The sequence below is a fragment of the Lynx canadensis genome, chromosome A3, assembly GCF_007474595.2.
Source record: "Lynx canadensis isolate LIC74 chromosome A3, mLynCan4.pri.v2, whole genome shotgun sequence".
NCBI lineage: Eukaryota > Metazoa > Chordata > Mammalia > Carnivora > Felidae > Lynx > Lynx canadensis.
This window is the reverse complement of record NC_044305.1, coordinates 113,952,053-113,968,185: the sequence shown is the minus strand read 5'-3', so window position 1 is coordinate 113,968,185 and position 16,133 is coordinate 113,952,053. Positions and strand designations below refer to the sequence as shown.

At 38.1% G+C, this 16,133-nt stretch overlaps 1 protein-coding gene across 3 annotated transcripts in view; it reads left to right on the top strand.

Moving 5' to 3' along the window:
* Positions 1-16,133, top strand: part of SLC30A6 (solute carrier family 30 member 6) — a 72,269-nt gene that overhangs the window by 6,081 nt on the left and 50,055 nt on the right. For 2 of the 3 annotated variants that reach the window (XM_030311348.1, XM_030311349.1), the window contains exons 3-5: positions 3,071-3,155; positions 4,639-4,681; positions 5,677-5,742. In XM_030311348.1, the coding sequence (XP_030167208.1) occupies positions 3,071-3,155; positions 4,639-4,681; positions 5,677-5,742 (194 nt within the window). The remainder of the gene's footprint in view (positions 1-3,070; positions 3,156-4,638; positions 4,682-5,676; positions 5,743-16,133) is intronic. The other variant, XM_030311351.1, reaches the window with a different exon arrangement.

Here is a 16,133-nt window from a genome sequence, read left to right as displayed (position 1 = left end):
CTTCCACATCCTGTCATCCACCAACACTATCTTTGCGCCTGTCTCTATAAACGAACTCTGTTCTTTGTAAGGCCAGTGCCTCTACTTGTTGCTTACTCAAAGACAACTTTCCTACAATTGTTCCTTCTGTCTCTTGCATCATTGTTCCTTCTTGCGTCATTATTACATGCCATGTCTTCCACTGTCAGCTACTCCCTCATTTCTCTGCTTCCTTTTATAGAACAAGTACTTAAAAGAATTGTCTTTACTCTGTTCACTTTCTCTTCTCCCTGGCTCTACTTCCCACCAATCCACTGTAACAGCTTTAACAAATAACCTCTGTGTTGCCAAAATCAATGTTCATTCTCATTTCCCATGTTACTTAACCTTCAATAGCATTTGACAAAAATTGGTCACTTTCTTAAAGCCCTTTTTTCATTTGGACTGAAACATCACTCTTGGTTTTCCTTCTACTTACTTGGCTGTTGTTCATCACTTTCCTGTCATCTTTCTGATCTTTAAGTTTTAGAGCATCCCACCTCTTAGAGCTTTAGCCTCTGTTGCTTATGTTTGTTACATCTAGGTGACACTGACTTCATATGCTGATGACCCCATATATATATCTCAATCTCTAACTTCTCCCCTACTTCTAGATTCCTATGTATAATGGCCCTTTCAGCATTTCTACTTGGATATCTAACAGGCATCTCAAATTTAATATGGTCAAACCTGAACTTTGATTTTCTGTCCCTTCCTCACTAAATGGCCACTCTTCTCTTGCGGTGCACAGGCCAGAAACCCTGGAGTTGTTCTTACCTCTCTTTCTCTCGTTCCTCATCCATTTTATGAGTAAATCTTGCTAGCTCCATCTTTAATATAGTACTCAGAATCTGACTCTTTTAACACTTTCTTACCAACTTCAAAGCCACCATTTCTCACATGGATTATTGCAGTCATGTTCCAAATGGATTTGGATGTCCATTTAGGATCCCACATCTCTCTTTGCCCTTATGCAGTACATTCAAAATAGAGAAGCTAGATGATCTTTTATGAAAGCTAAGTAACTTTCCATCTCATTTGAAATAAACCCCAGGTCTTTTGCTAGCATACAAGATACTACTCGATGGAGCCCCAGATTCCCTCTCACCTCTCTTGCCTAGCCTTCCTAGGCCAGGTACTCTTCTATCTTAGGGCATTTGCACCGTGGTACCCATTTTCTTTCCCAGATATCTGCATGCTTAGCACCTTTGCCTCTGTAAAATCTCAGGTCACATGTTACCTCACCAAAGGGGTCTTTTCTGACTACCCTGTCTACTGTCTAGTAGAGCAACCTTTCCATGACACCCATTACTGAGTTCTTACACACTTTATTTTTCCTTTGTAGCGCTTACCACCACCTGATGTTATATATTTGTTTGTTGTCTGTCATCCCAGCTAGATTATAAGGTCCATATTTTGTTCATTGCTGTATCTCCAGTGCCTAGAAAAGTGTCTGTTACAAAATAGGTACTCAAATATTTGTTGATGAATAGCTTGATTCATCAGTAGAGCTTCAGAGAAGGTCATTTTCAAATTACATGCTTTTATCCTCTTTTTCTGACTATTCTTCAATCCCTGTCCTGACTAGAGCTCATGTCCAGTCATTTCATTAATGTCCTCACTTTTAGAGTCCCTTGTCCCATTAACCTATCCTATCAGCTCTCAGTCTCTGACATCCCTACCTCACCTATTTCTCTGGTTTTGCTCCTAGGGGTAGGGGAACCTGCAGAATGCTGTCTACCATAAATTCATGCTGGTAATTCTTTTCTCTTTTTTGACAATTCTGTAGTATTCTCACTATAATAGCTATTCTGCAAACTCTCCTCTTGATTTAAGTCCTACTTTACCATATCCCTTAATTTTCGAAAAACACGTTGTTCTTTTCTGGAGATTTATAAGGTATTAGCTCTGTGCGATTTCGCTGTCACTTCTTTCTGCCTCACAGTTTCTGTCCCTTCAGTCACCTTCTTATCCTTCTCACCTTTCTGAAAAGAGTTGTTCTTCATTCTAAACCTGCATTTTCCATCTGTGTTCTAATTTTTTTTTTTTTCAACGTTTATTTATTTTTGGGACAGAGAGAGACAGAGCATGAACGGGGGAGGGGCAGAGAGAGAGCGAGACACAGAATCGGAAACAGGCTCCAGGCTCTGAGCCATCAGCCCAGAGCCCGACGCGGGGCTCGAACTCACGGACCGCGAGATCGTGACCTGGCTGAAGTCGGACGCTTAACCGACTGCGCCACCCAGGCGCCCCTCCATCTGTGTTCTAAAGCCATCCTATCCCACACTTGACTTTTGCAATTATATCTGTTTAATCTTAATGCCTACATACAATTCCCTTTTCACTAATTTCTTTCACTTCTACATTCACACAATTATAGGTCTCCCTTCTTTGTACGGAGTAGAGTGGAAACAATTAAAAAAAAAAAACGCTTGATCTCTTGTTTTTAGAATTCCCTTTCTCCTTCTGATGAAATCTTCTGATGAAATCCTAGCTACTCTCAGGGTGTATCTCAGGTCTGCGAACTTCTAAACCATGGTAGTCTTTCCCTCTTTTGTAGTCCTATTTCATATGACTTATTTGGTGAATAAGTAAGTGCTGCCCTTTATCAGGGGAGGGAAGGAATAACTTTATTTTGATATAATTTCAAGTTTACAGAAAAGTCACAAGATTAGTGTGAGGAACTCCCTTAAGCCCTTTACTCAGGTTCGCCATTTGCTTTATATTTTGCCCCATTTGTTATCATTGTCTCTATGTACATATTTATAGAGACAACATGGTGTTAAAGTAAATGCCTATTTTTCTCAACTGTTTGAGAGTTTTTATGGCAGGATTTTTTTTCTTTTGAAGAATTCCCCTTCTATTGTTTTAGATTTACATATATTAATAATAAATTGGTTGATGATAATTTTGGTAGCTATAGAAAATGTGACACTGACTTTTTGAAGGAAGTTGGGTTTATTCCTTTGTGGAGTATGAATTGCAGCAACTTGAATAAACCCAGTGAAGTTTATTAGCACTATGCAAATAAGAGTGATTTTCTTTTTCACAGTCCTGGAAGATACTGCTCTTTGGTGTAATAAATTTAACATGTACTGGCTTCCTGCTTATGTGGTGCAGTTCTACGAACAGTATAGGTATGTCACCATTCTTATTTTTGTGCAATTAATTATTAGTTTCACATTTATTGTTCTGATCTTAAAAAAAGGTATGTCTTTCTTTACATGGGGTATATTATTCTGAAATATAACTCAAAAGATTTAATTGTGAGAATCTATTTGAAAAGTATCTTGTAAACGGTACAGTATGGTTTAATTATTAGGTATTATCATTTTTTTTTAATGTTTGTTTATTTTTGAGAGAGAGAGACAGAGCGTGAGTGGGGAGGGGCAGAGAGAGAGAGGGAGACACAGAATCTGAAATAGACTCCAGTCTCTGAGCTATCAGCACAGAGCTCAACACAGCTCAAACTTGGGAATGGCGAGATCATGACCTAGGCCGAATCGGACATTTAAGTGAGTGAACCAGCCAGGTGCTCCTAGGCGTTCTCATTTTAAATCACCTCTTTTTTTGTTTATTTATTTTTGAGAGAAACAGAATATGGGTGAGGGAGGGGCAGAGAGAGAGGGAGACAGGCTCCAGGCTCCGAGCTGTCAGCACAGAGCTCAAAGCGGGGCTCGAACTCATGAACCCTGAAATCATGACTTGAGCCAAAGTCAGATGCTTAACTGACTAAGCCACCCAGGTACCCCTGTAAGTTTTAAATCTATTTGAAAAACTTAGATTCCTATTTAACGTGATAGACTATCCCTTCAGTTTATACGGTTTCTCCGTAAGATTTTGACATTTATGTTTATTGGATTTTCCTTGTAAAGGGAAATCTGTAATATTTTGTTTCTTGACCTCGTATATTTTTTAAAATTTTTTTTTAATGTTTATTTCTGAGACAGAGAGGGACAGAGCATGAGTGGGGGAGGGGCAGAGAGAGAGGAAGACACAGAATCAGAAGCAGGCTCCAGGCTCTGAGCTATCAGCACAGACCCCAACGCGGGGGTCGAACTCACGAACCACGAGATCATGACCCGAGCCGAAGTCGGACACTAAACCGACTGAGCCACCCAGGCGCCTCTTGACCTCATATATTTTTATGTATCCTTATTTTCATCCTGCTATTTAAAGAAGATATTTAAAATAGTATTCAGATGACAGAAAACGGCAAAAAACCAAAAACGATTACAGCACTTTTGGGTATATGCTGCTTCATTTTTCCTGATGGAGAAATCAGGTTCTGAAAGTAAACTATTAAATTTACCTTCTTTGTTTTTTGTTTTTTAAACTTTTTTTCTTCTTTAAATTAAGTAGTCCCATGCCCAGCATGAGACTTGAACTCATGACCCTGAGATCAAGAGTCACATCCTCTAGCCATTCAGGTGCCGCTGTACTTATCAACTTTAGCTACATATATATTAGTCTAAGTAACTGCCAACATATGAGGTTAATTAGTGACTCCATTTTTTTTTTTTTTTTTGTAATGGATACTTCTGGTGTGAACAATCCTGATGATGAGCTATATTTCCTAACAGCAACATTTTAATCATTTGTTTTGTTGTTGTTTTGCAGCTTTAACTGCCTATACTTACTTGACCATATTTGACCTTTTTAGGTAAGTTTTAGAAGATCTCTTCAGTGTTTTGAAACTAATAAGGAATTTTTGCACTGAATTTATGAAGCTTTCTCTGCTTAAAGCAATGTGTGTAACAAGTAAAATTCTCAACAATATATATATACAAACAATAACAATTAGGAGATATATTGGAAGAAATTATCTCATTTATAGAGGAACAGAAAAGGTAATACTAAGGCATTAGACCAGGTGCTTGAGGTGCCTACCTGTAGTTGAGTCAGCTGTGTCCAGGGAGCAGGGTCAAGTAAGAACATACCAGTTTCTTCTGTAACCATGTAGATGGGCATTAATAACTAAAGTGAGTAATTGTGAGCTAGGGAGACACCTTTTTTGGCTCCCTGCTTTGTAAGACCTTTCATATTACTGTGTAAGGGTTGTAAAATACTTGATGTTTTCAAGAGCGATGCCTTAGGAGTATTACAATGTCTTTTCATCAGTCATCTAACTAAATCTACTTGACTGGTCTAAAACAGATAGTTACCACCTGAATTTCACACTGTAGTAATCTCCACTGTACTTGGAAAATGAACATCCAGAACATTCAGAATGTTGTTAAGGTGTTATTAATATTTAGTTTAACTTTTAACAAAGATTAAAGTTAATCAGAGTCAAGATTTATTGTCTGTGGCTAAAATAAAATATATTATTTATTTTTTATTATTACCTTATTATTACTGTCTCATTTTTGCATGCTCAGTTATGGAAGCCATTTAGCATGGATAACTTACTGAGTAGAGAAAGAATGTATTTAGGTTCTATTTATTGACTTGATGTATCCTAATTTTTTTCAGTTTCTTCACATGTTAAAGCTGAGGTATTAGGATTTTGTGATTAGATTTGGGATTATTTGAATAATTTATTTAGTCTTCAAACACTGATAACTTTCACCAAACTTAGGAATTCTGGAAACTTAATTTATTTCTGTGTGTTCTCGCTCTAGTTCTAAAGCAAAATTTATTTTCCTTTTTACTTAGTTTAATAACATGTTTGATAAGTTACTGGGTAATGATGAGGAAACCTAGCCCTGTCTATTCATTTGGGTAAGTTCACGTCCTTTTATTTTCTGGTAACTTATTGCTATTAAAATGGTAGGTGTATCAGGAAGTAAAGAGCTAGTTAGAATATTTGTAGAGAATAAATGCTGCCTGCTTAGTGGAATGGGGATCCCAAATAGTGAAATAGATTTAAAAAAGTATCTTCCAAGAGGATTTTAGATAAGAAACATGAATATTTACATTTAAATAGTATTAAATAAAATGTTCACATTAAGTTTTTTTTTTCTATTTTATAAAACAAATATTAACATGAAATGTTCACATTAAGTTCTTGAGTATTTTGGTAATCTCTTAAATTTTAGTTAAAGGGAGTACAAAGGATCTTCCTATGTATGTGTTAGAAAAATGTGATATACTTTAACATTAATGCAGTGATAGAGATATTTTTATCTTAAAATTGGATTTGTGATAGCTATGGGCTAATAGAATTTGAGATTCTGTTTCTGTAGTTTCAGAAATTACTCAAAGTTGAAAGTTGGAAGATAATCTTTTGAATTAGAAGTTTTTGTTAATATATTAGAAAAAATGAGTTTCTTTCAGATTTTAGGAAACAATGTGAAATTCAGTTTAGGGGGGATAGAATTAAGATGGTGGAGTGGTATGGGGACCCTGCGCTTGTCTCATCCTGAAACCCAGCTAGTTCAGCATCAAGCCATCTTGAACACCTAGGAAATTGATCTGAGGATTAACACAACAGTCTGCATAATTTGAGCTACAGAAGTTGGCAGGTACGCAGTGTGGAGAGGTGAATTGGAGAAGAAAAAGGCTGCAGAGAGTACGGAGTCATTTTTGGGGAGAGAGGACAAAGAGAGAGGGAGAGAGTGCAGCACATCAGGATCACACAAGAACAGCACTCCCCTTCCCTCAAAAGTAGATGGAGGAAAAGAGAGAGAGTGAGAGAAAGAGAAAGAGAGAAAGAGAAAGACACTCTCAGGGGACTGGGCAAGAAGTCTGTTCCCCAAGACCATGGGCAGGGAGAAAAGGGAGGGTTTCAGTGTCCCCAGGATTCTATAAGCAGTGGAGCAGACTCTATTTTTTTTTTTTTTTTTGGGACAGAGAGAGACAGAGCATGAACGGGGGAGGGGCAGAGAGAGAGGGAGACACAGAATCGGAAACAGGCTCCAGGCTCTGAGCCATCAGCCCAGAGCCTGACGCGGGGCTCGAACTCACGGACCGCGAGATCGTGACCTGGCTGAAGTCGGACGCTTAACCGACTGCGCCACCCTTCGCCACCCAGGCGCCCCCATCCTGCGCCACCCAGGAGCAGACTCTAAAGTTTCAGAGCTCACTGCCTGGCGCTGCTCCAGTGAGGAAGTAGGGATTTATTCCTGGGCTGCAGGGATTCAATATCCACACATCAATTGTGGTTCAGTATCCACACATCAATCAACATGATACATCACATTAATAAAAGAAAGGATAAGAACCACATGATCCTTTCAATAGATGCAGAAAAGCATTTGACAAAGTACAGCGTCCTTTCTTGATGAAAACCCTCAAGAAAGTAGGGATGGAAAGAACATACCTCAACATCATAAAGGCCATATACAAAAGACCCACAATTAATGTCATCCTCAATGGGGAGAAACTGAGAGCTTTCCCCGTAAGATAAGGAACATGTTGTTCAGCATAGTACCGGAAGTCCTAGCCTCAGCAGTCAGACAACAGAAAGAAACAAAAGGCATCCAAATCAGCGGGGAAGAAGTCAGACTTTCACTCTTCACAGACGACATGATACTCTACCTGGAAAACCCAAAAGACTCCACAGAAAACTACTAGAACTGGTACATAAATTCAGCAAAGTCACAGGATATAAAATCAATATACAAAAATCGGTTGCATTTCTATACACCAATAATGAAGCAGCAGAAAGAGAAATCAAAGAATCAATCCCATTTACAATTGCACCAAAAAACCATAAAATACTTAGGAATAAACCTAACCTAATAAAAGATCTGTATGCTGAAAACTAGAAAGCTTATGAAAGAAATTGAAGAAGACACAAAAAAATGTAAAAAGATTCCATGCTGCTGGATAGGAAGAACAAATATTGTTAAAATGTCGATATTACCCAAAGTAATCTACATATTCAATGCAATTCCTGTCAAAGTAACACCAGCATTCTTCACAGAGCTAGAACAAATAATCCTAAAATTTGTATGGAACCGGAAAAGACTCCAAATAGCCAAAGCAATCTTGAAAAAGAAAACCAAAGCAGGAGGCATCACAATCCCAGACTTCAAGCTATACTACAAAGCTGTAATCATCAAGACGGTATGGTACTGGCACAAGAACAGACACTCAGATCAATGGAATAGAATAGAGAACCCAGAAATGGACCCACAGACGTATGGCCAACTAATCTTTGACAAAGCAGGAAAGAATATCCAATGGGAAAAAGACAGTCTCTTCATTTTTTTTTAAATATATGAAATTTATTGTCAAATTGGTTTCCATACAACACCCAGTGTTCATCCCAAAAGATGCCCTCTTCAATACCCATCACCCCCCTCCCCCCCCCCCCCCCATCAGCCCTCAGTTTGTTCTCATTTTTAAGAGCCTCTTATGCTTTGGCTCTCTCCCTCTAACCTGTCTCTCTTTTTTTTTTTCCTTCCCCTCCCCCATGGGTTCCTGTTAAGTTTCTCAGGATCCACCTAAGAGTGAAACCATATGGTATCTGTCTTTTCACTTAGCATCACACTCTCCAGTTCCATCCATGTTGCTACAAAGGGCCATGTTTCATTCTTTCTCATTGCCACATAGTACTCCATTGTGTATATAAACCACAATTTCTTTATCCATTCTTCTGTTGATGGATATTTAGGCTCTTTCCATAATTTGGCTATTGTTGAGAGTGCTGCTATAAACATTGGGGTACAAGTGCCCCTGTGCATCAGTACTCCTGTATCCCTTGGATAAATTCCTAGCAGTGCTACTGCTGGGTCATAGGGTCGGTCTATTTTTAACTTTTTGTGGAACCTCCACACTGTTTTCCAGAGTGGCTGCACCAATTTGCATTCCCACCAACAGTGCAAGAGGGTTCCTGTTTCTCCACATCCTCCCCAGGATCCATAGTCTCCTGATTTGTTCATTTTGGCCACTCTGACTGGTATGAGGTGATATCTGAGTGTGGTTTTGATTTGTATTTCCCTGATGAGGAGCGACGTTGAGCATCTTTCATGTGCCTGTTGGCCATCCGGATGTCTTCTTTAGAGAAGTGTCTATTATTCATGTTTTCTGCCCATTTCTTCACTGGATTATTTGTTTTTCGGGTGTGGAGTTTGGTGAGCTCTTTATAGATTTTGGATACTAGCCCTTTGTCCAATATGTCATTTGCAAATATCTTTTCCCATTCCGTGGTGGTTGCCTTTTAGTTTGTTGATTGTTTCCTTCGCTGTGCAGAAGCTTTTTATCTTCATAAGGTCCCAGTAGTTCATTTTTGCTTTTAATTCCCCTGCCTTTGGGGATGTATCAAGTAAGAAATTGCTACGGCTGAGATCAGAGAGGTCTTTTGTTCCTGTTTTCCACTCCTCTAGTGTTTGATGGTTTCCTGTCTCACATTCAGGTCCTTTATCCATTTTGAGTTTATTTTTGTGAATATGTGAGAGTGGTAGTTTCACCTTCTGCATGTTGCTATCCAGTTTCTCCCCAGCCCACCATTTGTTAAAGAGACTAAGACAGTCTCTCAGCAATGGTGTTTAGGAATGCAGCCACACGGCAACATGCAGAAGAATGAACCTGGACCAGTTTCTTATACCATACATAAAAATAAACTCAAAATGGATGAAGACCTAAATGTAAGATGGGAAACCATCAAACTCCTAGAGGAGAAACAGGCAAAATCCTCTGACCTCGGCCGCAGCAACTTCTTACTAGACATGTTTCCAGAGACAAGGGAAAACAACAGCAAAAGTGAACTATTGGGACCTCATCAAGAAATAGAATCTTGCACAGCGAAGGAAACAATCAACAACACTACAACAACCAACGAATGGGAGAATATATTTGCAAATGACATATTGGACATATCCAAAATCTATTAAAAAGTTAACAAATTCAACACTCAAAAAACAAATAATCCAGTGAAGAAATAGGCAGAAGACATGAATAGACACTTTTTCAAAGAAGACATCCAGGGGCACCTGTGCTGACCTCTGAGAGCCTGGAGCCTGCTTCAGATTCTGTGTTTCCCTCTCTCTCTGTTCCTCCCCTACTTGAGCTATGTCTCTCTCTCAAAAATAAATAAACATTAAAAAAAAAGACATCCAGAGGGGAAACAGACACATGAAAAGATGCTCAACATCACTCATCATCAGGGAAATACAAATCAAAACCATGAGATACCACCTCATTACCTGTGAAATAACTAAAATTAACAACTTGGGAAACAACAGATGTTGGCGAGGACACAGAAAAAGGGGAACCTTTTGCATGTTGGTGGGAATGCAAACTGGCGCAACCACTCTGGCAAACGATTTTTGAGGTTCCTCAAAAAAATTAAAAATAGAACTACCTTACAACCCAGCATTTGCACTACTAGCTATTTATCCAAAGGCTACAAAAATACTGATTCAAAGAGGCACATGCATCCCAGTGTTTATAGCAGCACCATCAACAATAGCCAAATTATGGAAAGAGCCCAAATGTCTGTTGACTGATGAATGAATAAAGAAGAATAAAGAATACATATATGTGTATATATACATATGTATGTATATGTATATAATATGTATATATGTATATGTATATATACATATAATGGAATATTACTCAGCAATCAAAAAGAATGAAATCTTGCCATTTGCAGCAACATGAATGGAACTAGAGTGTATTATGCTAGGTGAAATAAGTCAGAGAAAGACAAATCTATGATTTCATTCATATGTGGAGTTTAAGAAACACAGTAGATGAACATAAAGGAAGGGAAGGAAAACTAAGACAAAAACAGAAAGGGAGGGACGCCTGGGTGGCTCAGTTGGTTAAGGATCTGACTCTTGACCTCAGCTCAGGTCATGGTCTCATGGTTTGTGAGTTTGAGCCCCATGTCAGGCTCTGCACTGACAGTGTGGAGCCTGCTTGGACTTCTCTCTCTGCCCCTACTCTGCTTGCTCTCTCTTTCAAAAAAAATAAGTAAACTTAAAAAAAAACAGAAAGGGAGGTAAACCATAAGAGACTCTTAAATACAAAGAACAAGCAAGTTGCTGGAGAGTGTTGGGTGGGGGGATGGGCTAAATGGGTGATGGGTGTTAAGGAAGACACTTGGGATGAGCACTGGGTGTTTTATGTAAGTGATGAATCACTAAATTCTACTCCTGAAACCATTATTACACTATATGTTAACTAACTGGGATTTAAATAAATTTTTTTTTTAAAAGTTTGGGTGGCGGGGTTATTGTGATAAAATGTGCATAGCATAAAAGTTACCATTTTAATCATTTTCAGGTGTACAATTCAGTGGCAGTACCTTCACGGTGTTGTATGAGCAATGCCATTATTTCCAAAAATATTTCCTCTTCCCAAACAAAAACTCGTATCCACTTAACAGTAACTCCCTATTCCCCTATCTCTCAGCCCCTGGCAACCACCATTCTACTTCCTGTGTTTATGAATTTGCCTCTTCTAGGCACCTCACATAAATGGAATCAAACAATATTTGTCCTTTTGAATATGGCTTATTTCACTTAATGTTTTCAAATTTCATCTGTGTTATAGCATAGATCAGAATTTCATGATTTCCTTAAGTTGAATAATATTCTATTGTATGTATATATCACATTTTGTTTATTCTGTTGATGGACATTTGGGCTGTATCCACCTTTGGGCCATTGTGAGTCATGCTTTTATAACAATTGGTGTACAAGTATCTGTTTGAATCCCTGCTTTCAGCTCTTTTGGGTATATACTCATTCCTGGATCATATTCTGTGATTCCATGTTTAATTTTTTGAGGAACCACCATATAATTTTCCACAGAAGCAGCACCATTTTATATTCCCACCAGCATCCTCACCAACACTTGTCATTTTTCTTTTTCTTTTTAAGTTTTTAAAATTCTAATGTAATTAGCATACAGCATTATATTAGCTTGAGGTGTACAATATAGTGATTCATAATTCTGTATGTTACCAACTGCTCATCACAGTAGTATACTCTGGAGTGCCTGGGGGCTCAGTTGACTCACTGTCTCAATCTTGATTTTGGCTCAGGTCATGATCTCACAGTTCATGAGATCAAGCCCTTTGTCGGGTTCTGTGCTGACAGTGCAGAGCCTGCTTGGGATTCTCTCTCTGTCTCTCTCTGTCTCTCTCTCTCTCTCTCTCTCTCTATTATTTGCAAATATCTTCTCCCATTGAAAGAAGAATTTAACTTTCTGGCCCTCCCCTGTGCATGCTCTCTCTCTCTGTCTCAAAATAAAAAATAAACATTAAAAAAAAAACAATAAGTATACTTTTAATTCCCTTCACCTATTACACCCGTGCCCACCCCCCCTTGCCCTCTGGTAACCATGTTTATTCTTTGTATTTAAGAGTCTATGTTTTGTTTTGTCTCTTTTTCTTTGTTTAGTTTCTTAAATTCTACATATGCTACTTATTTCATTTAGCATTATACCCTCTAAATCCATCTATGTTGTTGCAAATGGCAAGATTTTATTCTTTTTTACGGCTGAGAAATAATCCATTGTGTGTGTATACACACACATACAATACCTGTTCTTTATGCATTCATCTATTAATAGATCCTTGGGGTGCTTCCATATTTTCACTCTTAAGTAATGCTGCAATAATCATAGGGGTACATGCACCTTTTTAAATTCGTGTTTTTGTAGTCTTTGGGTAAATATCATATAGTAATTTTATTTTTAATTTTTTGAGGAACCTCCGTACTGTTTTTCACAGTGGCTGCACCAGTTTGCATTCCCACCAACAGTGCACAAGGGTTCCTTTTTCTCCATCCTCAACAATACTGGTTGTTTCTTGTGTTTTGATTTAAGCCATTCTGACAGGTGTGAGGTGATTGTGGATTTGATTTGCATTTCCCTGATGAGTGATGTTGAGCATCTTTTCATGTATCTGTTGGCCATCTGTGTATCTTCTTTGGAGAAATGTCTGTTCATGTCTTCTGCCCATTTTTAATAGGAAAAACATTTTTTTGATGTTGTATAAGTTCTTTAATATTTTGGATACTAATCTCGTATTGGGTGTATTATTTGCAAATATCTTCTCCCATTGAAAGAAGAATTTAACTTGGCAAAGAAACTTGGACCAAACTTACCCATCTTCTCTACCATACCATTCATTGGGAATATTCTTTTGAACAAAATCAAGTTTTGTTTACTTCAACAATGGGGCAAAGTAAACATGAAATTTTCATGCAAGATGAAGATATTCATAAGTGTCACTAAAATTTGATAGCGTTGGACTGTTGCTATGATATTTGGTTTTAAGGTACATATAGATATCTCTATATGGAAATCTGTGACTCTGAGTTAAGGCTTTTGGTTGTAAGTGACAAAAATCCAATTCAAACTAGTATCGAGGGAAAATTGGAACTTTTGTAATTTATGTAACCAGAATGTGGAAAGACTGAGGTAACTGGCATAGGGACTAGCACAGTCAGGACCCTTGTCTTTCTCTTACCTCTCAGGCCCACTTTTCTCTGCATGTCAGGTTTAGTTTCTCATACCATGTTTCCCCACCATACTAGAATAACTCCTAGCAAGACCTTAACTTGAAATTTCTTAACTACATCCTAGATAAGGAAAGATGCTTCCCCAGTGCTAGTAAAGAAAATCATGGGAAAGAACTATTGATTGGTCCAGCTTGGAACAGATATTAGTCTCTAGATCAGTTACTGTGGCCAGGAGACCAGGTTAAGCAAGGACATGATAGCTCCCACTTACTTAGACTGAACAAGAAAGGAGGGAGCAATTAAACAATAAAATTAACATCCAAGTATAATTGTCAGTCACATAGCTTGAACTATCATCTATATATATATTTTTTAATGTTTTTATTTTGACAGAGAGAGAGAGAGAGAGACAGAGCATGAGTGGGGGAGGGGCAGAGAGAGAGGAGACACAGAATCCGAAGCAGGCTCCAGGCTCTGAGCTGTCCTCACAGAGCCCGACGCAGGGCTTGAACTCACAGACCACGAGATCATGACCTGAGCCGAAGTCGGACGCTCAACCAACTGAGCCACCCAGGCGTCCCTACTATCTATATTTAATAATTCCAAACTCTCATTTCTCTAGCCCTAAGATCTGTCTTGTTTCAGACTACCTTCTTGACAGCATCACATGGATATCTATTTGGTGCCTTAAACTTTGGCTAGAATTCTTGTTTTCTTCCCTAAAAACCTGTTCCTCTGCAGTTTTTCCCATCTTAGTTAATACCACCACCCATTTGCTCAAGCAAAATTTTTAGTCTTCTCCCATTCCCCACATTTATCCATCAGCAGGTTTTTACGGGGTAACCTACAGACACATCCAGAATCTGCCCTGACCCGCATTTCTATCTCAACAACTACCATTGTAACTAAGCTACCTTCATTTCTTATCTTTATCAATGTCCAGTCTCCTAATTGGTCCCTATGCCTCTCCTCTTACCCCCCTGTAGACCATTATCCATATAGCAACCAGAGTGTTTTCCATTTTATTTTTTATTTTAGTTTAGCTTAGTTATGTTTATTTTATTTATTTATGTTTAAGTAAGCTTCACATCCAGCATGGAGCCCAACTCAGGGCTTGAACTCACAACCCTGAGATTAAGACCTGAGCTAAGATCAAGAGTTGGATGCTTAACCAACTGAGCCATGCAGACACCCCATAGTGTTTTCCTTTTTAAACTTAAATCATGCTATCACTTTCCTTATAACCACCCAGTTATTTGCTGTCATACTTAAAATAAAATCCTGACTCTTTTCTCTAGTTTACAAAATTCTGAGATGAGCTAGTCTCTGCCTACTTCTCTTCAAGTTTCTACTTTCATGCCCTATATACCACACAGTCTTTCTTTCTGTAATTTGTGTACAGCGCATATATTCCTGCTTAGGTCTTTTGTACAAGCTATTGTCTCTCCTTGAAATTCTCTTCACTTCATCTTTGCAGGATGTGCTCCATCTTGTTACTCGAATCCTAATATCACTAAATGCCAATGTCATTAAGTAACTGGGCCCAATCTGAAATAGATTCTAAAATAGATCACCTGGTTAGCCTCTTTCCATGTCAGACTACTATTATTCTCTGTATAGCATTTACCAGAAGTTATAAATTGTTACTCTGTCTCCCTCCTTAAAATGTAAATTTTGGGGCACCTGGATGGCTCAGTCAGTTAAGTGTCTGATTTCGGCTCAGGTCATGATCTCACAGTTTGTGAGTTTGAGCCCCATATCAGGCTCTCTGCTGTCAGCCCAGAGCCTGCTTCAGATCCTCTGTCTCCCTCTATCTGCCCCTCTGCTCTTGTACGCTCGCGCTCTCTGCACCCCCCCCAAATAAATTAAAAATACTAATAAAATGCAAATTTCATGGTAGCAGGGGCCAAATCTTGTTCTTATATCCTTGTACAGTTTGGTGAATTTTAATAAATGAATATACCTGTATAACTACTACCTAGATCATGATATAAAACTTTACAAATCCCCCCAAAAAGCCCCCCCGCCTTTTTTTTGAGTCAGAGTCCAACCCAACAGAAGTAATCAGTGTTCTGACCGCGTTCTTTGCACATTATTGTTGCCTGTCTGGAGGCACATTAATGGGATTACAGTATATACTCTCCTATAATAGTGGTTCATTCTGGTCCATTGCTCTCATATCCCATTATATGAATATACCACAATTTCTTTTTATGTTCAACTATTGAAAGGCATTTAGGTGATTTTCAGCTTTTAGCTATTATAAATAAAGCTATTTGTGAATATTCTTGTACATGTCTTTTGGTATACATGTGTATCCCTTTATGTTGGATATGTATCTTTGAGTGAAGTTACTCAGTCATAGGAATTGTATATGTTCATTGTTGGAAGATAAGGTAATACCAGTTTTCTAGAGTGGTTTTACCAGTTTATTCTTTCACTGGCAATATTTGAGAGTTCTGGTTGCTTCATGCCTATACCAACAGTTGGTATTGTCTTTTTATTTTTTAAGCCATTCTAGGGTATGTAGTTGTGTCTTTTGGTTTTAAATTATTATCCTGATGACTAAATGAACACTTTTTCATATTATTGACTTTTTCATATATTTCTTAGTCATTCAGATTACCTTTTTTGTCAGGTGCATATTAAAATGTTTTACCCATTTTTAAATTGGGTTACCTTTTTTTTCATATTGATCTGTAGAGTTCTTCATATATAAATAACTTTTCTCATGAATGAAAAGTTTTT